The following is a 26,229-nucleotide window of genomic DNA, read 5'->3' as shown; positions in this document are numbered from 1 at the left end:
ACAGGGTCTAATAAAATAAACATTTTCTGCAATATGTTTGCATTGGACTAAAACTGGCTTTAGGACTGTCTGTGGCTGTTGCAAGTTCATGTGTGTCTCGTTTACAGCACCTTCCTGTATCATTTACAGTTACTGTGACCGAGGCCTCGTTACACAATCCTGTGCCCATTCAGAGCGGATGCAGTAATTGGAGCATTTGTGCACCAAAACATAAACACAGTAGTAATAGTAATAATAATATACTTGTTTGTATTTTTCTGTTTGCATGTTTCTAAATCAGTAAAGATTTTTCTTTAACGCCAGGGTATCTCTGCAAAGCAGAAAATAGAGCCCTGTAGGTATTTAGCTAAAACTAGAGTATAAAAACCAAAAATACGCTCTAAGGCAACTTTTAAAAGGCCTGAATGAAAAAGCATTGCCTTTTTGTAACTGCATACAGGTTGATTGATTTATATATTTCACGCACACTGTTTGTTAATTTAAATTAAACGTCACAGTTTGCACAAACTTTCGACACAAACTTCTGAGAAGCTGTACTTTAGGCTTCCTGTTCTCTGCTGAGAAAGGTTTTGGTCAAAGCAAGGTGTGTCACAAGAAGGCATTTGTGTGTTATGCAAAGATGTTACAGGAAATAAGTCTGTTTTTATGGGAAACACAGACACGTGGCAATAAAAGGAAGCAAGAGAGCACAAGAGCGACATCGGAGCTGGATTGTGAATTATGTCCGGGCTTGTTCGCTCTGTGTGTTAATGATTATCAGAAAAACTCTGAACTCTTTGTGGCCTTTGGTGCAAACACACACATCATGCATATTCTGATCTTCATTAACTGTCTTAGGTAGCAGAGTGTGTGCAGCTCACATACTTTTGCTGCAAGTATGCACTGGCAAAACAAAATTTGCATATTTCAAAGGAAATGTGGATGTTTGGCCTGTCTGTGTGCTATAGAGCTGTTGGTATGCAACACATTACATGCATTACATAAGGTCAAATCATTTAATAGCTTGTGATGAACACCTGAGACACATTCAGTGCCAATAATTGGAATCATCATTTCGATAGAAGTGCAGGAACTGAAAACAAAACTAGATTTTATTGGCCTCTTACATCAGTGCATTCTTACCAAAAACATATTTGCATTCTTTATCTGTTTCTTCCTCCTCATCCAGTCATCTTCCATTCTTCCTTGCAGTGTTGCATCGCCCAGGATGTCTTCAAAGCTTCACCCTTCCAATAACATCGCCCATGCCCGACGGACGGTGAACCAGCTGAGAATAGAGGCGAGCATTGAGAGGATAAAGGTACAGTGCCTCATTCAAGCCACCTCTCCTGTTCTATGTTATGTATCTGTTCCACCAACAACATATGGTCCAGGGGTGCTTGCTCTGGGGGGTGTAATGTTCTCTTTACATATGATTTGTCACTATATAAATAAAATAAAATAGAATTAATGGCTCAAAGTGTAGTGAACTGCTCATGTTCAATGTTACGAGATACCTTAACAAATAAAATACACATTTAAAAACATGTTTATGTTCTGCAGAATAACATGAATGGAGTGTGGGGAAAAATTGTTGTTTTTGGCCAAATGTGAGGTGTGTACATGGGATTAACCAGCCAATCACACAACTGCTTCTCTTAAAAGTTGTTGCTTCTACACAAGCAATAGCATTGGATGATAACTCGTGAATTTGAGCCACTTTGTGGAATACAAATTACAATTTGTTTAGTGATTTGTATTCCTTTTTCAGAGTCTTTACTCCATCAAACCTGGCAGAGACAGACACGATGGTCACATGTTTAGATACAGTGGTGCTTGGAGTTTTTAAGGATATCCTTATTTCACATGTTCATCTCAAATAGATGTGATGCCGTACTCTAAAACCAGTCTAAAGATCCAAAGCTTTTGAACATATAATTGTTGAGCAGTACATAAATATGTGTTGTGTTTACAAATGGATTGACTTTGTGTGCTTGCGCATTGCAACAAAGACATCCATTAAAAGCTCTCTCCATTCGTATGTGATGTTTTTTTTATTTACTTATTTTTTATTGTTTCCACAGGTATCCAAGGCCTCTGCAGACCTTATGAACTACTGCACCGAACACGCCAGAAATGACCCTCTCCTTACGGGCATCCCTGCTTCAGACAACCCCTTCAAGGAAAAAAAACCCTGCACTATATTGTAGTGGATGTCACCTAGCCTTTATCTGTTTTTTTTTTTTTCTTTTGTGTGTTTGTTTGTTTGTTTTGGCTTATTAATGTTCCTGTATTTCTTTGTGTTGGGAGAAATTGGAGGAGTGGACTGGGATCGAATCATTACCATGTGTTCAGAAACCATGTGTTGTGTGCCTGTTCCAGCAGCCCTGTATTATTCACTGAAAATATTGACCCATTCTTCAGTTTGAGCTCTAACCACTAACAAAACGTTGCTTCCAAGTACGTAATATCAAAGCAGATATCCTTGTCGAAATGTCCCAACAGCACTTGCAATCCTCAGTGATGGATTTTGGTCTTTCCTGATATGTGCACAACGTCATCTCCGGTGGGCAGCGACTGTTACTCATCTCCCTGGTTTGCCTTAAATGGGTTCATGCAGCCAAAGTGTCCCTCCTGCCCTTTAAAGTGTGTCATCCAAGGAGAACAGTGAGAGCTTCAGAAAGAGGTGCCACCGGTATTGTACGGTTTGGATTACTAAATTCAGGGGCGGGTTCTGCTCAGATGTTACCGTGATGTATTTTGGATTGGAGCAGTAACACTTAGTGTTAAATTCCAGTAACGCAAAGTATTTTACAACCCATCCCAGCTGCAGCAGCCCCCAGCTGCTTCTGCGTAATCTGCATCCAGCTCAGTTCAGTCTGTTCCTCTCTGGTACTACAGCTGTAATCTGATAGTGTAAAATCTCCTTGCAGTATAATTACCTTGTATAGTGTTTCCTTTAGCTGATTTAATGAACCGTCATGTTGATATTCATTCCATATGAACACCTTTGGTCAAAGATAATCAGTGCTCAGATTCAGATTTACATGAAGCAACACTGTGTAATGAAAAGCCGGGACCAAGAAAACCAATGACACTGCATATTAGAAATATTTTTAATGGTGTCTGAATTTGACTGTTTTAGCCGTCCTTTGTAAAAACTTTCTGCGGTACGTTATTTTTAGGATGCTCGCGACAAAACGTGCTAGCGATCTTTACTCAGTGTCAGCCCCGCCTGCTCGCTCATCACAAGTGTCTTAGTCAAGTGAACGTGCACATCATTATCTTTAAGTGTTTTGGCACCAGGTGGGCGTAATGTGTGTGCATTGATTTATTTTTACTTTTTATTTTTTTTAAACCACTCTCTTAAAACTGCTCTAGTTTTCCACTTTTGTGTTTGTGGGGATGGAGGGTGTCGGTCTGGCATGTGCTGTATGTTGTGATTTGCTGGGAGAAAAATATCTGCTATGGTGAATTTTACAATAAGAAAAAAAAAAGACAGAATAGATAGTATTAATTCAAATCTTCTTCACTCTAAAGCCTTACTTATGTTTGCCTTGTATGATGAAGAACATTCTAACTTGGGAGTACTTTCTTTAAAGATGTTTCTATCAATTTTTATCTGTGGGATGAAAGTGATTTGTAACAATATTGTGCCATCGGGTTTTGTCTACATGTCACGAGCAGAACTTGTTAAAATTGTGTTTCACTTACCAGGTGCTCCGCTTTTCAGCAGTTTTGGTATTGTTGTCTTCTCCAAAGGGTACTTTCAGGTCTTCAAATCAGCAAGATCTAGTGTTACTATCAATGGTATTGTTATTTTTTATGATTTTTGTCTAAGCTGTCAGTTCTTCTTACTTGCAATAAACGAGTCCTGTATGCCTCCTAAGGAAAAAATTCAGATGACCACTGCCATGTCCTAATTTCTGTCCATTCACAGTGACTCTGTAACAGCCTTATTGTACCATTTATAGATTAATTTAATTGTCAAAATCTGCATTTTGATAACTGTCTTTATTAATATTCCAACATTTGTATGAAGACTTAACTGAAATTAATAAAGTGAAGCATTCCTACAGTCCAATACTGTACTAATATCTCAATAAAAACATGCCGTGCTGCATAGCCTTGCTACTATCCATGCTGAGATTTATGCAGAATAGAAACCCGATGCTGGCCTCTCATGTCCATAGTGTTATCTGGGGCTACTTCCTCTCATTAGACATGTATGTATTTCTTACTTGGGAGAGAAGAGACCTCGGGCCTCTCACCAGGGCAGTTTAAAAACCGTGTGCAAAGCTAAATATAGAAAGTGCAACACTCTGATTTCCACCACTCTTGGATAGTAACTATTTTGGGGCACAGCCTGCTTAGCCTGAGAGTCTGTTTTTCTTCTCTGCTGGTGGCCTCTTGGGTCTCTCTGACCTTGTTTCATGGCAGCTGGTGGGTACAGAGCTTTTTACGTTTTCTGCTCCACACAATGGGAAGATCATACAGGAATGGCATATTGTCAGCTATTGTAACAACTACAGAAATACAGGGCTGGATGTGACAGTTCTCACACATACAGCCACGTAGTGATGGAAAAAAAAAAAAAACCCAAAACAATGTCACCTATTATTGTTCAAAAGCTACACAGGCGAAACTCTCCTCTTGTTTTCTCACGGTGCTCGTCCCTCAGAGATCAAATGTCACTGCAGGAAACATGAGCGTTGTTAGTATTGTACAGACTATTAAAAATAGAGACTTGTAATGGAAACTTTAGAGGGGACCTGTTCTCATTTCTAACTCCATGTTTTTATTAACCGACTCTACTAAAGTACCTTTGCAGATTTGCAGCTGAAAATAGTCCTTTTTTTTTTTTTACAAACAAAAAAAAAATTTGTGGGCTTTCCTCTGATTGGCTGGCCCTCATAAACAAACAAAGTGTCAGAGGCTTATGTACTTACAGCCAGGGTTGTGTGCTTGAGATGACCGTTGGACTCTGAAGCCTGACCTTATTACAGTTAGCATCTGCCATTGTAACATTACACATATGACAAATAAAAACAGGCCCATTTCAAGTTGACAAAGCTATGATAAGATTAAAAACTTGTGGCATGTAAAAGCATCCATTAAAGATGTTTTACAGACATCTGTAGACATGAATGCCCCTGAAGGCCACTGCAGTAATCCCAGTTTGTCATTGTGCAGCAATGTGAGAGTTGGGAGTGGGGGGTAGCGGCTGGCAGGGTAGCTCACTGACCATGTGCCCCACTGTGAAAATCTGTCCTGGCAGTTACAGTGTCAGTGTGTAGGAATGTGCTGATGTGTGGGTGAGGCTGGATGATGGAGGGTGTGGAGTGCAGTTGCACCTCAGTTCCTCTGGTAGTCCCAGCTGCATGTTTATCTCTCCATTGCCAGCTAATCTGTACTTTTCCTGTTTAAGTTACAATATGTAATGCACAACTCACCCATAAACAGTGCTGCAAATAATAGAGTACTTTCACGCTAGTGCTGCCTGTATGTCAGTGACTTTATTATTTGTGTTATCAACACTCCTACTTTGGAACATTTCAGAAACTTCTAATTGGCTTCATTTATATAACAGCTTCAGTTTCACAATGATAACATTAGAATATACAAACATGATTAAAGGCCCAGCATGCCCTTATAAACTAATAGGCATTCTCAGTCAGTATGATTCAGCATACTGACACCAAAGCTGTGTAAAACTCTGCAGGAACTTTCATGAGGGCCCCATGTGACAATAAAAATGATGATGCTGAAACTCCTGATGTGATCTATTAGTTTTAGTGATTTAGAGTATGCAATTTCTGGAAATATTACGGTGGGGTTGTTGCTACTATAAAAGCTGCACAACTTTTTCACTAAAAAAGATGGATTGAGATGGCATTTAAAGTTATATAACAAAACATTGGAAAACTGAAATAGAAGGCTTTTATTTTTTTAAATAAATCAGACTTCAAAGCATCTGTTACATTCCTAGAACTCTCTGTGGCTTTTATTTTGAAAACCATGTTTAAACTGGTCATGCCGATGTAACTGGGACTGTCATGTAAGTTTCCACCACTGCTTATAGCTGAGCTCATGAAACCTAAGCGAAACGCCAAACTAGCATGAAATTTGACAGGTGCGACTGGTGAAATGTACCTTATCAATATTTACCATTTCCATAGATGTGGCCTAATTTTTCCGATTCACTTGTTGCTCTGGCTGTCATGCACCCACCAGCTTAAAAGCTCCACGAGCCCACACAGTTAGTGAAACAACTCCTAAATACTTAGGGTGTAATCGTCCATCCCGTCTATATTCTGACACTTCATCTCGAGGAGATAGTCGTCCCCTGTGATGCAAAATCCTTAGAGCAGGACAGCACTTTACTGGCTGGAGTAAATCAAGTCTTGTGCAACATCCCTGCAATGTTTAAACAGTGCTGATAAATGTGTCACGGGTCAAATTCATACGGTTGTGCAGCTGATATGTATTGTTGTGACAGGTGTGTCCTCTTGTTGATATTAATTTGTTTGCCATTAGGATAGCATCTCAGTATAACGCAGCCTAATCAAAAAGCCTTAAATAGCCATAAAGAAGAACCAACACCTCTCTGAGTCTGGGTTAAACAGCACTGATTTTTGGCTAGATGCACCTATTAAAATTATAATTGATCTTGACAGCGCACAGTGCGTTCAAATCTCAATTCATTATATTACTGCCTCAGGATATTAGGTTACATCAGCACAAGCCAAATATTCGATGTTCAGAGTGACTCAGTAGCTAACTGAACTTTGCTCTGTGTTTAAACAACAGTGAACTTTTCCCTGCAGTAGCACACGACCACCAGGTGACGATCACGAAAAGGGAAAAACATCCAGCATAAACTTCAAAGGAAGTCAAAAGTGGTATTACAGGGCTTACATCAGCCCTCCGCTGCTCACAGTAAAAACAGAGACCAGCTGAAGCATTACTGAGGCACTGGGTTTTGTTTTGAAGTCCAGTCCTCTGCTATATGCAGCTCAAACTGTGAGATTTAAGTAGAGCACAAAACCCACCAAACTGGCAAAGAATTAGTAAATTCATTCTGACTACAGAGAAGCAAGTCAGTCAAGTTGAGCAGCAGTAAATAATTCACACAGAGGCTGAACTGGATTGTGCAACTCAAGGACAGGCTTCTGCCCTTCTCGTGATTATGACTGTGCACTTTTAGAAGGGGATTGCCCGCCTGACTCCAGCCCTGTGACATCATCGAAACTCAACTCCAGAGAGATCACCTGCATGTGACATAGCTGGGAAGGGAAAGGGAGAGGGGGTGGCGGGAGCGCTCCAGATCATCTTGCACGAGGTTGCGTGCCAAAACCTTGTTTAGAATACGCTCCAAGTTTTTTTCCACTCCTGTTTCCAGTAAGGACTCTCTGCACATTATTGGTCCTGAGGGGAGAAGCCAGCGTATTCTGAGCAAACCCTCAAGAGACCTGCACTAGTTCTCAATATTTTATTTAAATTTTTTTTTTTTTTTTTTTTTTTTTAAATGGTGTGGTACATGTTCCCCCCCTCCTGAGGAAGTCAGCTAGTGAAAATGCAAACTGCCAACAACAAATCAGAGTATTGGTGAAACGGGAACCTGTTTGGATGAATGAGCAAGGTCCTGCTGACCGAGGCAGAAGCTGGAGCAGAGAGCTGCGAGGATTATTGTTCTCTTCAGCTCAGAGATGGCACTGAGGCCAACATGACCCCTGTGATCCACGTGATCCACTTGCTAAAGGTCCCATTTCAGCTCAGCTTTGCTAAAATTTCCAGAAATGCAAAGGAGAGATCAACAAACGCAGTTCTTGTTCCAAAAACAAAATACTTTTATTGACACCAATACAGATAAGTGTCTCGTATTCAGATATTACAAATATTTTTTTATATATATATAAAAAAAAAAAAAAAAAAAAGGAAAAAAAGAAACATAAATACACTTAAATATAATTAGAAATAATTTAAATTGTAACAAAAGAACTATTTCACTTGTGGCAAGAAGCCAGCTGGTATTAGAAACACTAGATACACAGAATGTCTTCACTGGATGTGTAGCCCTTCCCTTTTTTCTCTCTTTTTTAAATATAAATTATCACAACAGCAAAGTGAACATTAACAGTTTTTAATCAAACAAGTGAAACTGCAGTAGGTCCAGTGTTTCAACGAGTGCTTTGTTTCTGCAGAGAGAGGCCGAGGCCTTGGTCCACTCAACGGCTCCACGTTCTGGTTTCCCCACACTTTTCTGACTTCTCCGTCACAGAGTCCTTTACCAAACAAACACATGATAGTATCCGTCTGTACTGTGTCCAGCCAGTGTCACATTTAAAGAAAGAAAAGAAGAAAAAAAACAACAAAACAATGCCATTTCCACCGTGTGATGATACAAGAACCTCGCCGTCTCATCTCGATTGCCAAGGCTGACAGATGCAACTCCAAACAGTCCTGTGAAAATCCAACCCCTGCTTTTTTTCCCCTCCTCATCCTTTAAATACATCATCTCATACAGACAGCAAGGTTTTTTCCCCCTCTTTTCTTCCAGGAATTTTCTTCCCCCCCAAATCAGCAGTGCTTTGGAATTTGATCTTTGGATGGTAATCTGTGTCCATCGGGGTTCACGCCTCTCTTTGTGTGCAGATAAAATTCGTCTCTGGACACATTTTTGTCGCTGGTCAAAGTTCATCGTTCAGGCAAGTTGATGATGGGTACCCACTGGTCCATGCAGCGGCTCTCTCTGCAGAATCTGCTCAGTTTGCTCAGAGCTGGGTCCTTCCATGATGTAGAATGTGGGCTCTAAAAATGCATATAAACAAAAGTATGTAAATGCCTGTTCATTTGTTTACTTCAAAGTACAGATAGTTCCTGTATGTGCTGGTAGATTCAAGGTATTTTCCTCCACCGTGATTCCTCAGAAGTCATGAGGGAGGAGTCATATTCATGTTTACTAAATTCACAAGAACAAGTACTGACATGTTTCCCATGTGAGTAAGAGTTTCAGGCATGTGCACAAAATTCTTATGGTTTTAGCTATAAAACCACATAGATAGAGGAAGAGACACTTACAGTGACAAGGACACAGTGGAGGTCCAAAGGTTCGCCCCCGCTCTGTTTTCCACCTCCCCCACCACCCAATATTTGTGCCAGGCGCCTGGTGTTGTTTACTTTCAGGATGTTGATGTCATTCTCGCAGCAAAAAGCCTGAATGAGAGTAAAGTGGATCTGCAGGGCCACGTCTTTAACGTCCTCTTCATCTGCAGCCAGGACGCACAGAACCACATTATCAGGGTCTCTGCGGGAAAGAGAGAGAGGCGCTGTTAGTCTATGAGGTCATGCATGTACATGCTGCATGGGCTGCTTTCACACAGGGGCAACTTGTTGCAAACTTCAGGACAGATACGTTGCACTTACACATTGAGCGACTTGGCAGCCTCGTAGACGCCGACTGTAATGCCTCCCTGTGGCAGCGCAGAGGTGAGGACTTCCTCCAAAGCTTTGGCCACCGTGTCCATTCTGCAACACACAGTTTCACTTTAACAAACGTTGCAACAGCAGTTTTAACACACACACATAAACCCAAGGAAAACCCCCACCGTACTCTGTCTGGGTAGCGTTAGCTAATCGGACTCCTAGCTAACCAGCCGGTATTCCCTGACTTCGAGCACAACTGACAGCCGTGCAAGGTTTGTTTAACCACTAAAAATAAAATAAAAAACAAGCTAACTCTTGTCAGTTTTGCGGTTTGAGTCCCTTTGACTAGCTTTAATTAGCTCTCCAGTGAGAAATCTGGTGTTTTTCGGTCACCTAAAAGCACACAGCAGCAGCTACGTTAGCTAAGTGGAGACCGGGGCTCGCGACCGGAGCGGTTAACTGAAAAGACACCGGACTGTAGCACCGACAGCTCGCTGAGAAACACCGTCCACACAGCAGCTACAGGCAAACCCCCCCACAAACCTGGATTTATCTTTATCGTGCACTTATCTAATTAATGCATGCGATTAGCTGCACATAAACCACATCAACCTTTAAAATACAAATAATCCAAATTATTTACCTTTCCTGAGAATAATCCGCATTTAGTTCCTCAAATGTCATGTTGTACATAAAATCCAAATCCACCTTTAGCGCAAACAGTACAGTGCTGGTGAGGTATCCTAGTGTCTTCTCGACTTGACACACTTTTTTTTATCTTTACTCCACTGTGCTGCAACTGAGAGATAAATCTGGCAACTTCACATTATAAGAGTCCGAGAGAAAGCCCGGCTCTCTCCATTGGTGGTATGCTAATTCTCCTGCTGTGGGATTGGACACATAGGACAGCAGGCGTGTCTGTCTCTTGTCGGGTTACTACCGCAACTGTAGCTGTCTGCTGACCTCCCAACAGTTACACAAAACTACTATTCACTCATATTTCCTCACTAACCTGACTGCAGCTATGTATGTGTGTATGTACAAAGCTTTAGCCTTAATGTTGCCGGTGACCCACTACTGAAGCCAAACCTTGTCCAGCACAGGTATGATTTTATGATGATACAATGACGTAAAGCAACGTTAGAGCAGCCCGACACGAAACAACACGCTATGTTTGAAACTTCATCACTGAAAGCGAGTGTTTAATAAAATAAAGTGTGAAAAATCTGCTGCAGAACTCACCCTCACTCCCGGACAGGACACAGCGGACATCAGGACAACTGCATGGCAACGGGACGCCGCTTAGGAAAGCTGCCCTCTGATTGGTCGACAGTAGAGCGTGCGAAAACACACCGAAACCGCGCGCGAGATCTAAAAAGGACTGGCGCGAGAAAGACCAGCGAGTGGAGGCAAGACTCTTGTGACCCACTTACATCACCTGAGCTACTAAAGCAACGGCTCCTTTACAAAACAGCACTGCCCATCCCTTCCTGTTTCATTTAGATTTAAGCTTTGATTCCAAAGTAAGAATTTTCTTTTTATCATGGAGAGACAAAAGTAAATAAATAAATAACTAAATAAAATAAAAATAAAATAAAAGAATAAATAAGATTTGGTTGCCTACAATTTTCCCAATATTTGAGATATTACAGCAGTTTAAAAGTAAGTAGGTATATTTATTTTTCTAAAGCAAATTTAAAACTAAAGTGCTTTACAGTAAAACAAAATAGTATAAATGGGTTTATGCTACACACTTTCACAATGTTTAAATGAAATAACCTGAAAGCAACCAATCCTCCAATCACAGTTCCAGACATCAGTTTCTCATATAGCTTGACAGAGAACTGATGTCATTCCAGAGTTTTGAAATAAGCTATGACCACAGGATGATCAGAAGTGACTGAGAAGCAGACCTTAATGGTCTTGAGGGAATATATGGCCACAGCATACTACATATACAGTTGCAAGACTTTTTAAAGGCTTTACACACAAATATGGCTCCTAACACAGAGCTCTCTTTTTCGTTCCAGTCAGTAATCTGGCTGCAGCATTTTGGACTAATTGTATATGGGAAAGAGATGATTGTCAGTGTAACCTTACTATGACCACTATTATTTAAAATGTAATTACAGAGAAACTTTGGTTGGTTAAATGTAGTTAAATGTAGTAAGCTAGTAGTAGCTAAGCTCACCTTTACATCACTTTTCCAAACCAACAACAGTAGTATTTATTTGATTAAAAATTGTATTCAGATTCAAGTTTTGTTGTGAAATTTAAAGCCAAATGTAAGAAACCCTTAAACCAGATTAATATCCTGTTAAATGTTTAAAATCTGGGTTTGTATTATAGTTGAAAATAAAATAATTTAGCTTTTCCATTGGTTTTTCAATATATTTGTAATCTTCAGTGTCATTTATTTTAATGATGTTGATATTTAGGAGCAGCAACGATGCTCCACCTGAGCATCGTTGCTGCTCCAGGTGGAGGAGTTTAGGTATCTCAGGGTCTTGTTCACAAGTGAGCAGAGAGCCACTCCAAAGGGTGGCTGGCCTCTCCCTTAGAGAGAGGGTGAGAAGTTCAATCATTCAAGAGCGGCTCAGACTAGAACTGCTACTCATCAAAAGGAGCCAGTTGAGGTGGTTCAGGCTTCTAACTTTAGGCGTCTCCCAGGTGAGACGTTCCAGGCATGTACCACCAGGAGGAGTCCCTGCTGCCCCTGTGACCCGGCCGCCGATAAGTGGAAGAAAATGGATGGGTGGATGACATAATTGTTTATATCACATGTACAGTTTTTGGTAACAGTGTAATAATGTAGCTTGATTGTCTATCTTGAGGTCTGTTTTATAGCAAATGTATAAAAAGTTTTAAGAAGAGCAAATACAAGTTGGTGTTCTAAAGAATATAGTTGTTTCCTTGCAGCAGGAGAGATGAGCTCTCCTTCATAGATGGTGCAGTCAGTGAGGATGGTCACCTGCAGGGTGAAGGTTATTGGATCTCCAAACCACATCAACTGCTTCTCAAATTAAGAAAGTTGGGGCAATGTTAAAGACTTTCTGCTGCACCTACATTTAGATCACCCAAATCCATGACAGTCATTCAGGGAGTAATGCCTAAAACATCCTCAAAAATATTACAACGTACCAAGCTTCTGGGTCTGAATGCAAAACAGATACGCTGTTTGAGCCTCCTTGAGACTGCAGTTGTTGCTGAACAATAAATACATTTTATATTGATTATATCAATGATGTAACTTGCAATACAAATTTATGGGAGGCTTCTGTTCACTAGAACAGTATCCAGCATATTGGCTGATATACTTTATTGCATCTGAAAATAAAAGTTGGGCTGATTTTTCATTGCCTCAAAAGAAATGTTTATAATTATTATTTTGTAATCATACTTACACACTGTGTTTATATTGATTAAGTGTTGCACTAGAAATTGCTTAAGCTCAAGGATGATAATGTAATGTGATTAAGTTAACCCATTAAGAAATGTTTATGTCAGTAGATAAACATTAAGTATTGCTCACTCAGAAAAATGATTTTTAGTACTGTGTACTCACAATAAATAAGTTATCCTAACTTACTCTTAAGTACGCTTTACTTAGTTTTTTTCAGGAAATGAGTTTATGTAATTTTTTTTAAAGTTCTGGGAACTAATTAGACTTTACAGTGTAGGCTAAATCTTTCTGTTTAATCAGGCCTTCCGTTTTTAATTTTCCTTTGTTATTTATGTTTTTTAATTTTAATTTTTATTCTGTTTGAATATGGTTCTAATATTCGTGTTTTAATTGTCATTGTGAGTTTTATGTCTGTGAAAAGCGCTGTATAAATACTTCGAATTCTCAAAGTTAGTATATTTGGAAGTCTTCTCTTTTCTGTCCCAGTAAAACCATTAGTCACTGAATAAAGCTAAATATAATATAATGACATAACATGATGTGCTGGCCTGTCACAGGAGCACATTCAGTGAGAGACTGAGGTTATCCAAACGCACCACTGAATGACACAATAGATCATTCCTGTCCGTGGCTAAAGTTAAAGTATCTTATGGATAGAATTAGCAATATTAGCTACTTAAAGTAGGGTAATTTGGTGTGATTTTGTATTCTGTTGTTGGTTAGTGTAGTTTAAAATCTATTTCCTAAATAAATAAAACTATTTTACCTGAATGCATTTTTATTCCTAGTTTCATGTAAATGTTCCTGACCAGCATCTACTTTTTTGAGCCTTATCTTGGCCTTGCTGTTATCCTGAATACAGACTTTACATTAATAAAAGAAAGCTGCTATTCATATCCCATATCCTGTATGCACTTGTGTTTTGATTGTTCAACATCTCAGTAACTCACCTCTGTGCAAACATCGGATGATCAGATGGCTTCTTCATACCACAGTTTCCCAGTTTCTCTCCCTCCACTGAGCATTTCCAGGTTTCTCAAGAGCAGGATAAAGAGCTTACACAGTTTTCTGACACTTGGATACAGGATACACACAACACTGGTACAGTCTACCAGTGTGTACATAGCTTACTTACTGATACCTGGACAGTTATATATTCAGGGTAGCTTAAACAACAGTGGTCGCATTGTGACAAGTGGCAAGTTACTCCTGGACAACACATGGAAAATATAAAAAAAAAAAGTTAAAGGAAACCATTCTGCAGATGGTAGGGGGTGTTATGCTGCCCCTTGGTGGCTGCAGACAAAAATTACTGTGGAAATATCTTCGCTCTGTGACAGCTCGGATAGGTTGCACATTTCTCAACATACCATAGTCCACGATTACTTTATGGTTAAATGTGTTTTGCTTGGAGTATCAAGCTTAAAAATGTATTCTTGTCCTATTGTTTTTATTTAAGGTAGCAATTAATAATTTTTATCACATTAAGAAAATGGTTAAGCTACTTTACTGCTTAACAAAGACATCAGGTGTATCCAATGAACAAGACTTAACTAGAAACAAGAGTGGGGGGGTCGATCCAAATATCAATAGAATCAATGCCAGTGCTTGTATTGATATCAGATCGATTCTAGTGGTAGCGATAGGATCAATTCTTTGTTTCTATCCTCTAAGTACAGTATATATAAATATGTAGAGATATTTTTTCACACATGCATGTTGAAAAATATCTGAACCTTTTGGTGTTGATTGTCATGTCTATTTTATTTATAGCCTATAGCACATTTAAACAACAGAAGCTGACACAAAGTACTACAGAGACAGGAACAGTTTCACAATACATGAAAAGCTGAAAGGTGTGTTTTGTTGAATTAACTCATTATGTAAGAAAGTAAAAATCCCTGTGATTTAGCAGTCATTAAAATATGTTCTCAATGTGTAAATAAATAATGACTCATCTCATCAGTCATGACACACTGCTCGGCCATAAGCTGCCTTTGTAGAATAAAAGCATCGGCAATGCTGGCCCTGTATTTACTTGGTTTGGTCAAACCAAAATTTGAAATATCGCACAGCTCTACTAGAAACATGTTTTATTTGCAGAAACGTACAAAACTAATCGGCTTTCCTGACCTACAGTGTAATGGCTCAAAGCCATGAAGGTCAAAAAGTATAAATAATTCATACTGAAGAAATCTATCATTCTTCCATCACTGTCTGCTACACATAAAGACCATCTCCAAGAATGAAGCACGATATCTGATATCTGTGACTGATATCTGCCTCCTAACTTGGATACTGGTTTCAACCTTTTTTGGTGCTAAGGTACGTCAGAGGTCAAACCACAGATCAACATCATCACCACAGATCTTTAGAGCACAGCAACTGTAATGTAAACATACTGATAATTGTTAAATATTTTAATGGTTTTGTAGCAGTATGCTTAAAAGCATGAGATAAAATTCATAATAGGTGCAATAATATAGCAAATAAGCATTTTCTGTTAGTGTTCCTGTGATATCATCAACCACAAAAGGGACCGATGTCATACACAGGTACACCAGGTTGACTGCTTGTTAATATAACTATCTAATCAGCCAATCATATCGCAACAACTCAATGCATTTAGTCCTGTAGACATGGTCCAGGCAACCTGCTGAAGTTCAACCTGAGCATCAGAATGGGGATGAAAGGTTATTTAAATGACTTTGAATGTGACATGGCTGTAGGTGTCAGACAGGCTGCTCTGAGTATCTCAGAAACCCTAGAGATGGTTTATGATCTGCTGGGATTTTCCCAGAGAATAGTGTGAGAAATAGAAACTGTCCAGTAAGCAGCAGTTCTCTTGGTGAAAATACCTTGTTGATGTCAGAGGTGAAATGAGAATGGCAACAGGAACTCAGAAACTTGTTACAGCAAAGGTATGCAGAAGAGCGTCTCTGAACCTCTGTTGAACCTTGGTGGACTATAGAAGCGGAAGACAACTCCTGTTAGCTTAAAACAGAAAACTGAGGCTGCATTTTGCACAAGGTCACCAAAATTGGACAAGAGAAGACTGAAAAAATAGCACACCATATCATAAAACTCTGATAAAATCGAACTGGTATCTGGAACATGACAATAAGTTCAATGTACTCAAAACTAATGTCAGTGTCCTGTACAGTGCGTCATGGTGAAAACACATATAAGTTATTCTATATATGTATTTCACCAACACAAGCAGTGAAAACTCTAACTCAACTTGAACTGGGCTTAATGCAGTTCTCCGATTTGTCCAGTAGAGGGGGATAGATGTCAGATGTTGGATCACCAAGGCAGCGCCTCAAAGTTTCCAGGACTACATCATCCTTATCACAGATGAACACAGTATGTTTTCATATTACTGTACTAGCTGAGTATTTTGATTGAATGGTCCTCCAAACCGGATGTTCTGCTGTGTTAATTATATGCAGACCTTTCAGATAAATGCACAGAAATGTAAAAATGACAGTGGGTCAACTCGCACTATGCTACTTTGAACCCGTGAGTAAAATCTGCTGACTGGAAATTGTTCAGTATCCTTGCAATAAGTTTATATTTTAATTTAGCTCATGTGCTTGGCTCTATCTAACCACAAATTTAGATAAACAATGCTGGGAAGAAGACTAAAAAAAGTACTTTCAACCACTAGTATGATTTTCTAATATCGGCAATGATACATATTTGATGATGGTATATGAGAATAGGAGATTTATTGTTAAATATAACAGTGAAATATAATGATATGAATCTAACCTAGTTTGATAGATAATACAGCTGATTTTGGAAATCAGCTGTATTAAATTTCCAACAGTGAAAATACATTATTAATCTGGTATTTTAAATATTGTTGAGCACTCACAACCGATAACATCTCATCTCATCTTCAGAGTTGAGATATTCGAGCACATTTCAGGAGCAAAAAAAAAAGAAAAAAGAAAAGACAGAAAAACATGACGATGTTTTGTTAAGATCCACCTGATAAACATAAAACTAAACTCAACAGGGAGGAAAATGCAAACAAATCCTCCTATGTACCTGACAGTCCACCCTACCATTCATCAGGGGACATTTCCAAGTCGTGCACTTTTTTGCAGATTTAACATGGACCCACCACTGGGAGAAAAATGGGACAAGGTGTGCAAACTGAAAGCCTTAAGACTGCGTGACAGCCGTGATAAATGCAGCACCCACTGACACAGCTATGGAAATAGACAAAAGATACCTTTGTCTTGTCACAATAATCCTAATCTGTTTGAAGATGGGCCACATTAGAGGGAACGAGAGAGAAAGGAAGAGAGGAGAAAAAAAGAAAGAAAGAAACACAGCCTGGAAAGCAGATTTCTGGTCAGCAGTGATAAATGTTACTACATCAGGAAACGCGGCTCAGTATGATGTTTCCCTCTAATGGCCTGATTGCTCAATTAATTCTGTGGCTCGCTCTTTGCCGGCCCCCTTTAATGTGGAAACAGCTATATTTTCTCCCAGATTAGTATAGATACACGCTGACAGTCTGCGCTGCTCAAGGTATTTGGGAGGTATAATTCATTCATAATGCCACAATGCACCCCATCTATCATCTCAGGTTTTCCATCCACTAACTTGCCGCTTGCTCCCTCCTCTCATTCCAGGCTGCTGGCTCTTGTGGGGCGGGTGGAGGAGGCGGACGGAGCTAAACTCACACCCTGGTGGTGATGTGTTTGTCTGTGTGCATATATGCGATTTAGCAAAAACGGGGAGGTGTTGGTGTTGGTGGGGTGAGATATGAAAACTCTTAAGATATGAAGTGTGTGTATGTGCGCGCGCTATCGGGGTGTGTGGGCTTGTGGGGCTTGCAAGGTTGTGAGGTCGGCAGCTTCTCTTCTCCTGATGAATTAGCTGGCATATGCAAGCGATGAATTACCAGGCAATGGGAGTCAATTATCCAAAGAAGAAAGAAAGAAAAAAAAAAGAAACATGGACCCTGTGCCCGTGGCCCCGGGGTCCCTTTTCCAATTCAGAGTGATTTTCCTAAAATGTAGAAGGGAAGAGAGGAGAAGCAGCCTTGAAGGAGTGAGAGCGGGATGATGAGGGCTGGAAAATAAAGAGAACGAATGAAACTGCTATATGTGTGTGTGTGTGTGTGTGTGTGTGTCCCATTCCACCCTCCTCACCTATTTCCATCCATTCCCTCTCTCCCCGATCAAATCCAAAAGGCAAAGCGCAGTGTGAAAATGCAAAAGGCTATTATCAGGCCTTCAGAGTACACAAATGCCACTTATGATGGATGAGTGTGGGATTTAGAAAGGCCTCCTGTCAAACACCAGCTATTTCCCCTCCATAAGTGACCCTCTCTTTTCCTCACTTGTCTCTTGTATCAGAACCATATCGGGCCCCCAGTTGAAATAAGTGGAAGACATTTGTAATGTACTGAAATAGGTGTACACACACAGTGTCCCCTGCTGTTTTTGCCATTTAATTGCTAACCTGTTTTAGAGGGGAGAGGGTAAGATCGAGTGCTGCTGGGATCTAATATTTTTGAGAACAAGAGGAAAGGTGCGCTGATCACACACTGTAACAAATTGCTGTAAGAATACAGGAAAAATACAGTATTCAACCTTTACAATTGAATACTGTACAATGATACACTACATATATATTTTTAAATTGAATTTAGTAGTGATGTGCTCAATTAAAAAAAAACACCAAAACATTTGTGTTTAGTTTGTTGCTTTGAGGCGAGAAAAGAAAAGAGGATGATATAAGCTCAAAATGGGCAAGCAAAGCCAAATGTCACTTAGACTTTGATTTTTGTGAACGTGCTATGTGGTTCTCAGTGATTGTTGTTAAGTTTTAGATACATCCGTGTGCCACAGTGATCAAAACAGCTAAAGCAAATACTCAAGTCAAGACAGCTTTCATTTTAAGGCTGGTTTGAATAAACTTTAATTAAAGATGCACAACTGTAACTGTGAGATGAAACCGAATCACAAAAATGCTGAGAGCTTGAGAGGTCAGCATGAACAATTATGCTTTCAAAGATACAGATTTACAGGAATTTAAAACTAAAATTTAAAGCTTCTATTCATATATATACATTTTTTACAGGAAGAAACCTTTATTGCAGATTACAGTAGCCACAGTGTAAAGGGATGGTTTGCGTGCTGGTAAATCCAGCAGCGAGCACTTAAGCAGTAACCTTAGCAGGAATCACTATGGCTTCTGCTCGTTTGCATTTTACATACAGCACCAGTAAGGAAAGATTAGACACTCAGCTGTGAAATGGAAGAAAATAAACTGCAGCACTGAGCAAAGACGAGAAGATTTCACTGAACTGTCGCACTTTAGGTAGCTGAAGACACTCACTATAAAATAATTATATCTGTAGACTGACTGTGTGCAACTATTATCTTTCCTAAAGTTGCTTTCGATAGACCAATTTAATCACAATAGTTGGACTCACTGTGTAAGGAAACTGAAAATTGAAAAGACAAGAAAAGAAAAGAGGATGATATAAACTCAAAACGGGCAAGCAGAGCCAAATGTCATTAACGGTTTTAAATCCTAAACTTTCTGGCTGCCAAAACAAATTACCATTAACAAAAGATTCTTAAGTTACAAGAACGAGTTAAGATGGAGAGTGTGTGTTAAAGCTGGAGAGAGTTCCCAGTGAAATAGAAAAGAGGGATATAAGAATAAAACAAAAGACAGTTATACGCTAATGTTTAGCACCGAACGACTGGCCTCTGCAAAGACTGTTATGAGGGTAACGCTTGATATGAACCATTAACACCAAGTCCAGAAAAATCTAAACACAGCAACACAACCTTCACAAAAACACTAAGAATACAGCAAAAATACAGTGCTTTGCATTTAAATGATATACTCAGGAGACAGTTTATTAGTTTATTACTCTCACAAAGACATTTTAGCTTATATTCAATGCTTTATTATATGTTACAGCTTGTTATTTGCAGAGGTGGGAAGTAACGAAGTACTTAAGTAGAATTTTCAGATATCTGTACTTTACTTTAGTATTTATTTTTCGGAAAACTTTTTACCTTTACTCCGAACATTTTTAAACAAATATCTGCACTTTCTACATTTTCAAAACAGGCTCGTTAGTTTTGCTTAAATGATTTTTTTTTTGGAGTCATTTCATGTCACTTTCAAGCAAAAAAAAACAACAATTTGAGCCTGAAGGGAAAAGCCAGTCCTGTTCCTGTATTAATCGCCAGGAGATGTTGTTTAAAAGAGATGAAAGAGACAAAACCGTGAGCCATATCAGGGATTAAAGTGGGCTTGCTTTGTTATTTATTTAATTTTTGAGCACAACACCAGAACAAGTTGTGGCTGCGTCTAGCTATAGCCCCACCGAAGGCAAAGAGCGAGCATAAAGGGAAACTCAACAAACATAGCAACCACACAGTGTGTTTGCTATGCATATTGTAAATAATATTACATGTAATTAACACAGGAGATTACATTTGGGTGAGGCGGGCAATAACCAAAGAGTTAAATAGAATGTAAAATTTGCATGAGACACAACTAAAAACGAATTTTCTAAGTAAATGTTCTGGTATTTATATAGTACCTTTTTCTCCATTTGAGCACTCAAAGTGTTTTGTACTGCAAGTCAAAATCAATACCTAAGTGCTTTCTAACATTCACACACACACACGCACACACTCACAGTATGTTGGAAACATCAGGAGCAACTCTGAGTGCAGTATCTTTCCCAAGGATACTTCAGCATGTGGACATGCTGTCAGGCATCAATCCACTGACCTTCCTGCCAGCAGATGACCTGCTCTAACAGTAAAACAGTAAGTAACAAAAAGAGGCATACTGAATACTGTCTGACAATTATAATATAAATCATATCATCAACTTCACCAGAATTAAATCTCTTTTAGGTTTAAGGGAATCCAAAACTCAAATCCACACAACCCTGGGACTATCGCACAAGGAGTTGGTGATGGTGATGTAGGGTTTTTGTTAGAGATGGCAATGTTTTTCAGTATCAGCATCATAGTGTGGAGAACTCCTTGGTTTTTATACTTTTGTGGAGGAGGATAAAACTGAAGGACAACAGAAATTTAGGGTTAATAGACGCAATAAAAATGCAGTTTCTTAAAAGGACCTGAAATAAATTTGGTCTCTAGTATTTCCTAACATTGATACATAAGTCCTGACTCTGAATGTGTATTCTGCCTCTCATGATGCTGTAGACGAATGTCTCTTCCTCTGCACACACTGATTTCAGTACGAGTTTCCACACTGCACGGTGGTACATCTCTGCTATTCTCCGCACTCACAGTTTTCCTCTGGGACTATCAGCCCCGTCACTTCCTCTATTACCCCCTCACACACCCTTACATCCTCCTACACACACTCTCACGCACACATCATCTCCCTCCCACCCCGCGGCGACATGCGCTCCACAATGGAGAACAGAGTGGTTTGGGAAATGATGGCCATTTATAACTGCCTCACGCTGTATCAGAACACCTCACAATGTCTTACGTACACGTGCACACACACACACACACACACACACACACACACACACACACACACACACACACACACACACACACACACACACACACTATTGAGAGTTTAGCAATGGGGTTGCAACAGAGATAGGAGACAAAGAGAGTACTGAATAATGTCACACACACACACACACACACACACACACACACACACACACACACACACACACACACACACACACACACACACACATTTAACCGCACAGATGAGCTCTGTGCAAAACTGTCATGTCACATCCAAACAGCAGATCTCTTGCATGATTTTGGGATACATGTATAGAAGATGGACATAACTTCCAGTTCTAAAAGTGAAGCTATTATGGAGCTTCTTAACCTTGCATTTTTTCTAATGGCCAGTAGGGGGCAACTCCTTTAATTCCAACAAAAGAAGGCAGTGACACATAGAGACAAACAACCATTTATGATTGCATTTTGACTGTGGGAGGAAGCCTTACAACATACAAACTCCACACAGAAAGGCTCCAGACTGGATTTAATCCTTTGAACAGCTTGATGCAAAGTGACGCCATAGCTTTAGAAGGAAAATAGTCATCTAATCATTTTATGGTCTCTTTCACATTTTTGATTCGCATTATGGGCCAACAAACCAACTGAGTTTTAACATGAGCACAATAAAAATGTTGCTGTATTTCTTTTTTTCCCCAGTTTTAAGAATGCTATTGTATGGATACAGATAAAGACTCCAAGGCATTTTCATGGAAAATACAGGTTCATGGAACCATAATTAATAACATTAGCCATTAAGTCAGTGAGCCAAAGCAGTGAACCATCATCTGGACATCCACGCTGCTCTTTCCAGATTTAAATGTGAGAAAGAGATATTGTTTTAGAAGTTCTGAGCAATAACTAAAAATGATAAAACTGATCCTCATTAGTGGTCAGTGTGAATTGCCTGCTTTCACATTTGTTTCACTCTTCTTTCAGAGACGGACAGAAGAGCCAGTGACTTTGTATTAATTAGGCTGCTTGTGGGAGGCTTTCTTAAAAGCAGGCCATCACATGGATACTGACGCTGTATTGTGCATACATTTGTATTTCTGTGAATGCGCCTGCGTGTGAGGCTTCGGCCTGTCACCGTGCTGGATGGGCTGTCACTTTCTTAATTGCCTGAGCCTGACCTCGCCCCGCTCTGCTCAACTGGCTAATTACTGTGTCTTTCCAGCCAAGAGATCGAAATGAATTCAACTCCATTCAAAGTGAGACTACTGACATTGTCATAATACAGTACAGTAGAGAAGATTTGTCCTTCTAGTGATCTATTCTACTCCCTGAGAGTTTCACCACTGTCTTGCAAACAAACGGTGATAATAAAAGTAATGTCATGGTTATATAATTTTATGTCTAAAAACCCAACCTAATGGATCTTTAAAGTGACTATGAGACAAAATCACGAAAAGTAAAAGTTCAGGAGGACAACTCACAGCACAAATCGAGAACTTGTCATAAGTGCTAAGGAATGAGAAGGAAAACAAGAGTGTCAGAAAAAGAGCGGAGTGAATTGAATCCTGATTGAAATCATGCAAATGAAATGCTAATGGCATGCTAATGAGCGAGGGGAGGGAGGGAGGTGTCAGGTAGGAGGTAAAGTTTGGTTAGAGAGCGAGCTGGCGAGACAGCAGGCAAATGGGCAACGCTTGGGTGAGCAGTGAGCGGGCTACCCATGATGCCTCGATAAGAGAAGGACCATTAAGCGACCGAAAGACGGAGAGATGGGGAGAGAAAGAGACTTGGAGAAAAGGCCCCGTGGGCTAATGAATGCTGATTAATTTCCAAATTACATTTCACAACTTTATTGGTTCCCTTTTTTTCCTCTGGTGCACATTCCCCATTAAAGCCACCTCTCTGTCTTTGAAATCATGTGTATTCTTTGCTTATTAATTTGTAGTCTCTTGTCTTTAAAAGCCCCATTAAACTTGTCTTTAAAGCCATCTGAAGCTGAAGTCACGCAGTCGCACTGCAGAGACAGCTATTCAGAAAAGGAAATCTGTTTGTCTTTGCGGTCTTGTGCGCTCAGAAAGCTTGAGGTCCTTCAATGTTTGTTTTTTTAACTCAAAGACTTTGATGCTGAATGCTGTGCAATGCAATTTGGCAAAGATAGTGACTCTTTTCAAGTATCTACTGATCTGTGCAAAAATATTTTCACTGTGTTAGCTAACTGAACTTTAGTGTTACATTAGACTCTAATAACACTTTTACTAACCACCTTTACAACTGTTCATTTATGTCTACTTGTGTCTACTCAGCCAATCACATTGCAGCATGGTTGAGATGACCTGCTGAAGTTCAAACTGAGCAGAAGGGGGAAGAATGGTGATTTAAGAGACTTTGAATGTGGCATGGGTGTTAGTTACATACAGGCTTGTCTGAGTATTTCAGAAACTGCTGAAACTACTGGGATTTTTCTACACAACCATCTCTAGAGTTCACAGAGAATGGTCTGAAAAAGACAAAATATCCAGTGCGTGGAATTTTCTGCAGGCCTTGTTGATGTCAGCTGTCAGAGGAGAATAGCCAGACTCGTTTGAGGTGATAGAAAGGCAACAGCAACTCATATGATCTTTTGTTACAACTGCAGAAGAACAACTCTGAATTCACAGTACTTTAAACCTTGAAGCAGATCGGATACAGCAGACCACACTGGGTTCCACTCCTTTCAGCTAAGAACAGAAAACTGAGGCCCCAATTGACACTGACTCACCAATATTGGACAATGGCCGATTGGACAAATGTTGCCTGGTCTAATGGGTCTTAAGTATAATTGCAAAGATCAGATGGTAGGATCAGAATTTAGAGTAAACGACATGAAAGCATGTAACCACCCTGTGTTCTATCTGTGCTTTAGGCTGCTGTGGGCGGTATTTGCTTGGGAAAATTTGAGCTCCTTAGTAACAACTGAGCATAACTTAAACACAACAGCCGACCAGAGTATTGTTGGTGACCATGCAGTGACCACAGTGTATCCCTCTTCTGGTGGCTGCACAATACAGCGCACAAAGATATGCTGAAGTCACCAAGGCAGTTGTATCTTTGTCCTGGGGAGTAACAAAGATTTCCAAAAAAACGTGAAATACTCGGTCAAAGTAAATGTTATCCCCTGGTGCATTCTTGGGGGAAAGGATTTCACAGCTGTTGAATACTTTGCTTCAAATTTTATTTATAGCCACCATGCAGGTGCAATGATCAGAGAGACTTTATATTATTTGTCTGCAAATATAATGTGTAATTAGCACATTATATGAATGTAGCAACAATTTAAAGGTGAAATCAGAGTCCTGTCGATGTAATTTTGTTTTAGCTTCTAGTTGCGCTTTTTAAAAGTGATTTTAGGTGAATAATGAGAACCAATTTTGTTTTGATGCAGCAATTCATACACATGTGAAAGTAGTGTTTACTTTACATGAAAATGCGATAAAAAAAACATTGTTGCCAGTAAATTCAATGAACAATCAGGACAAATAATGGTGATCTCAATGCTGACTAAAATAATCATGATCAGCATTTTGGTCATAATCATGCAGCCCTAACCTTAAATATTAAATAATTACAAGTGGAAATGAAGATTAGTGAAGCTTTCTGGAGTTTTGAGAACATAAGAAAAAGATCTTCACCCAAAGAGCAGTAGGACGTTTCAAAAATCCCCTGAAGTTAGCATCTTTAGCCATGCTAGCATAATATGTTGCCATTAGCAGTTTACTATTCACAAATACACAACAGCCACGTTAGCCACCTGTTATCATTAATATAAAGGCTAATGGACTGTAGTTAGATAAAAGGTAAATAATTATTGCAGGTTTGCTGGTTCATGGATGGAAAAATAAGCCATGGAAAAGCGGATTACAGACACATGAAGAACTGGGTTTGTGACTGCGTGTAGTAGCTTGAAACAGAAACAGCGCAGCCAAATCAAACGGGTTTCAGGCCTGAAGAGTAGAGCTGAGGAGATGAAGAGCTGCAGACTGATTTAGACTTCTGCAGGGAGTCTTTGTAGGCCAGGGACGTAACTTAGGTAAGTGGCTCCTTCTAGGAATTTACTGAAATTTGTGAGTATTGATGCTATAATTATTATTCCTCATAGACACTGGTTGTTATGTAATCACTAATGAATTCAAAGACTTTGGCAAAAAAGACAAAACAAAAAACAGCTGGACATGCACAGGAGGAATGAACAGGCAAATGGCAAAAGATACCATGTGGAGTTAAGTTTTGAGGGCAGTACATGCAGGTTATGTGGTAAGGATTCAGATGGGTCTATAACACTGTTGGGTTATAGACAACAGAAAGCACCTTGAGATAAATACCTAGACGAGAGCTGGTGCTTTTAACAAAAATTGAGCTAAATTGAACTGCTGTTTATTAAATTGTTTTTATGAGGAAAACTCTAAGACAGATATTCACTATAAATCTGTAACATAAGATTCTAAAGAATCGACCGTTCTTGACTTGCTGCAACCCAAATTTCATATGTGGGAAAATAAATACTAAACAGGAAGTAAGATTAGAAATATTACACCTCCTGAACAGATTTTGGAGTCCTTGGGCAAAAGCAGTGCAAACTTTCGCAGCACAGAAACAAACTCTTAAGAAAAGCTTACAATTGCTTCGCAACAAAAAGTAATCACGATCTAATCTGAAGCTCTTTGTGTAAGTTAATCATTTTAGTTTCAGTTAAGTAACTAAAAAAAGTCTCTGCTGTTCACGAGCACCTTCAAAAAATCTTAAAGTGTTTATTCCACCCCTTCTTCCTTTTTACACTACAGTCTGTCAAGAAGATGTACCCCAGTCACTGCTAATGGTGCCACTCCATCTTTTCTCACACAGCAACAATCACAGCTGCTTCATTTGCTC

General features: G+C 39.5%; 2 protein-coding genes across 5 annotated transcripts in view; one reads left to right on the top strand and one right to left on the bottom strand.

Annotated features, from left to right (window-relative positions):
* The window catches only part of gng12a (guanine nucleotide binding protein (G protein), gamma 12a), a 45,601-nt gene extending 41,538 nt beyond the window's left edge, over positions 1-4,063 (top strand). For both annotated transcript variants that reach the window (XM_085438449.1, XM_085438450.1), the window contains 2 exons: positions 1,192-1,300; positions 2,064-4,063. In XM_085438449.1, coding sequence (XP_085294575.1) covers positions 1,208-1,300; positions 2,064-2,189 — 219 coding nt within the window. In that variant the 5' untranslated portion in view covers positions 1,192-1,207 and the 3' untranslated portion in view covers positions 2,190-4,063. The remainder of the gene's footprint in view (positions 1-1,191; positions 1,301-2,063) is intronic.
* A 3,755-nt stretch (positions 4,064-7,818) lies between these two features.
* On the bottom strand, positions 7,819-10,728 carry gadd45aa (growth arrest and DNA-damage-inducible, alpha, a). Of its 3 annotated transcripts, none has more exons than XM_085439048.1 (4): positions 10,648-10,728; positions 9,406-9,507; positions 9,061-9,286; positions 7,819-8,790 (listed from the first exon to the last, which is right to left on the bottom strand). In XM_085439048.1, exons 2-4 carry the CDS (start codon positions 9,504-9,506, stop codon positions 8,677-8,679), a joined length of 441 nt encoding a protein of 146 aa, XP_085295174.1. In that variant the 5' UTR covers position 9,507; positions 10,648-10,728; the 3' UTR covers positions 7,819-8,676. The 3 variants fall into 3 exon arrangements, with proteins under 3 accessions (XP_085295174.1, XP_085295173.1, XP_085295176.1); XM_085439047.1 differs by lacking the exon at positions 10,648-10,728 and adding an exon at positions 10,049-10,491; XM_085439050.1 differs by lacking the exon at positions 10,648-10,728 and adding an exon at positions 9,593-10,014.
* Between the last annotated feature and the right edge of the window lie 15,501 nt (positions 10,729-26,229).

Source organism: Copadichromis virginalis, linkage group LG18, assembly GCF_057382275.1.
Source record: "Copadichromis virginalis isolate Kocher_CV1m ecotype Utaka linkage group LG18, C_Virginalis_male_GT1.1, whole genome shotgun sequence".
Taxonomy (NCBI): domain Eukaryota; kingdom Metazoa; phylum Chordata; class Actinopteri; order Cichliformes; family Cichlidae; genus Copadichromis; species Copadichromis virginalis.
Note: the sequence above shows the minus strand (reverse complement) of the source record. Positions and strands in the feature narration are given on the sequence as shown.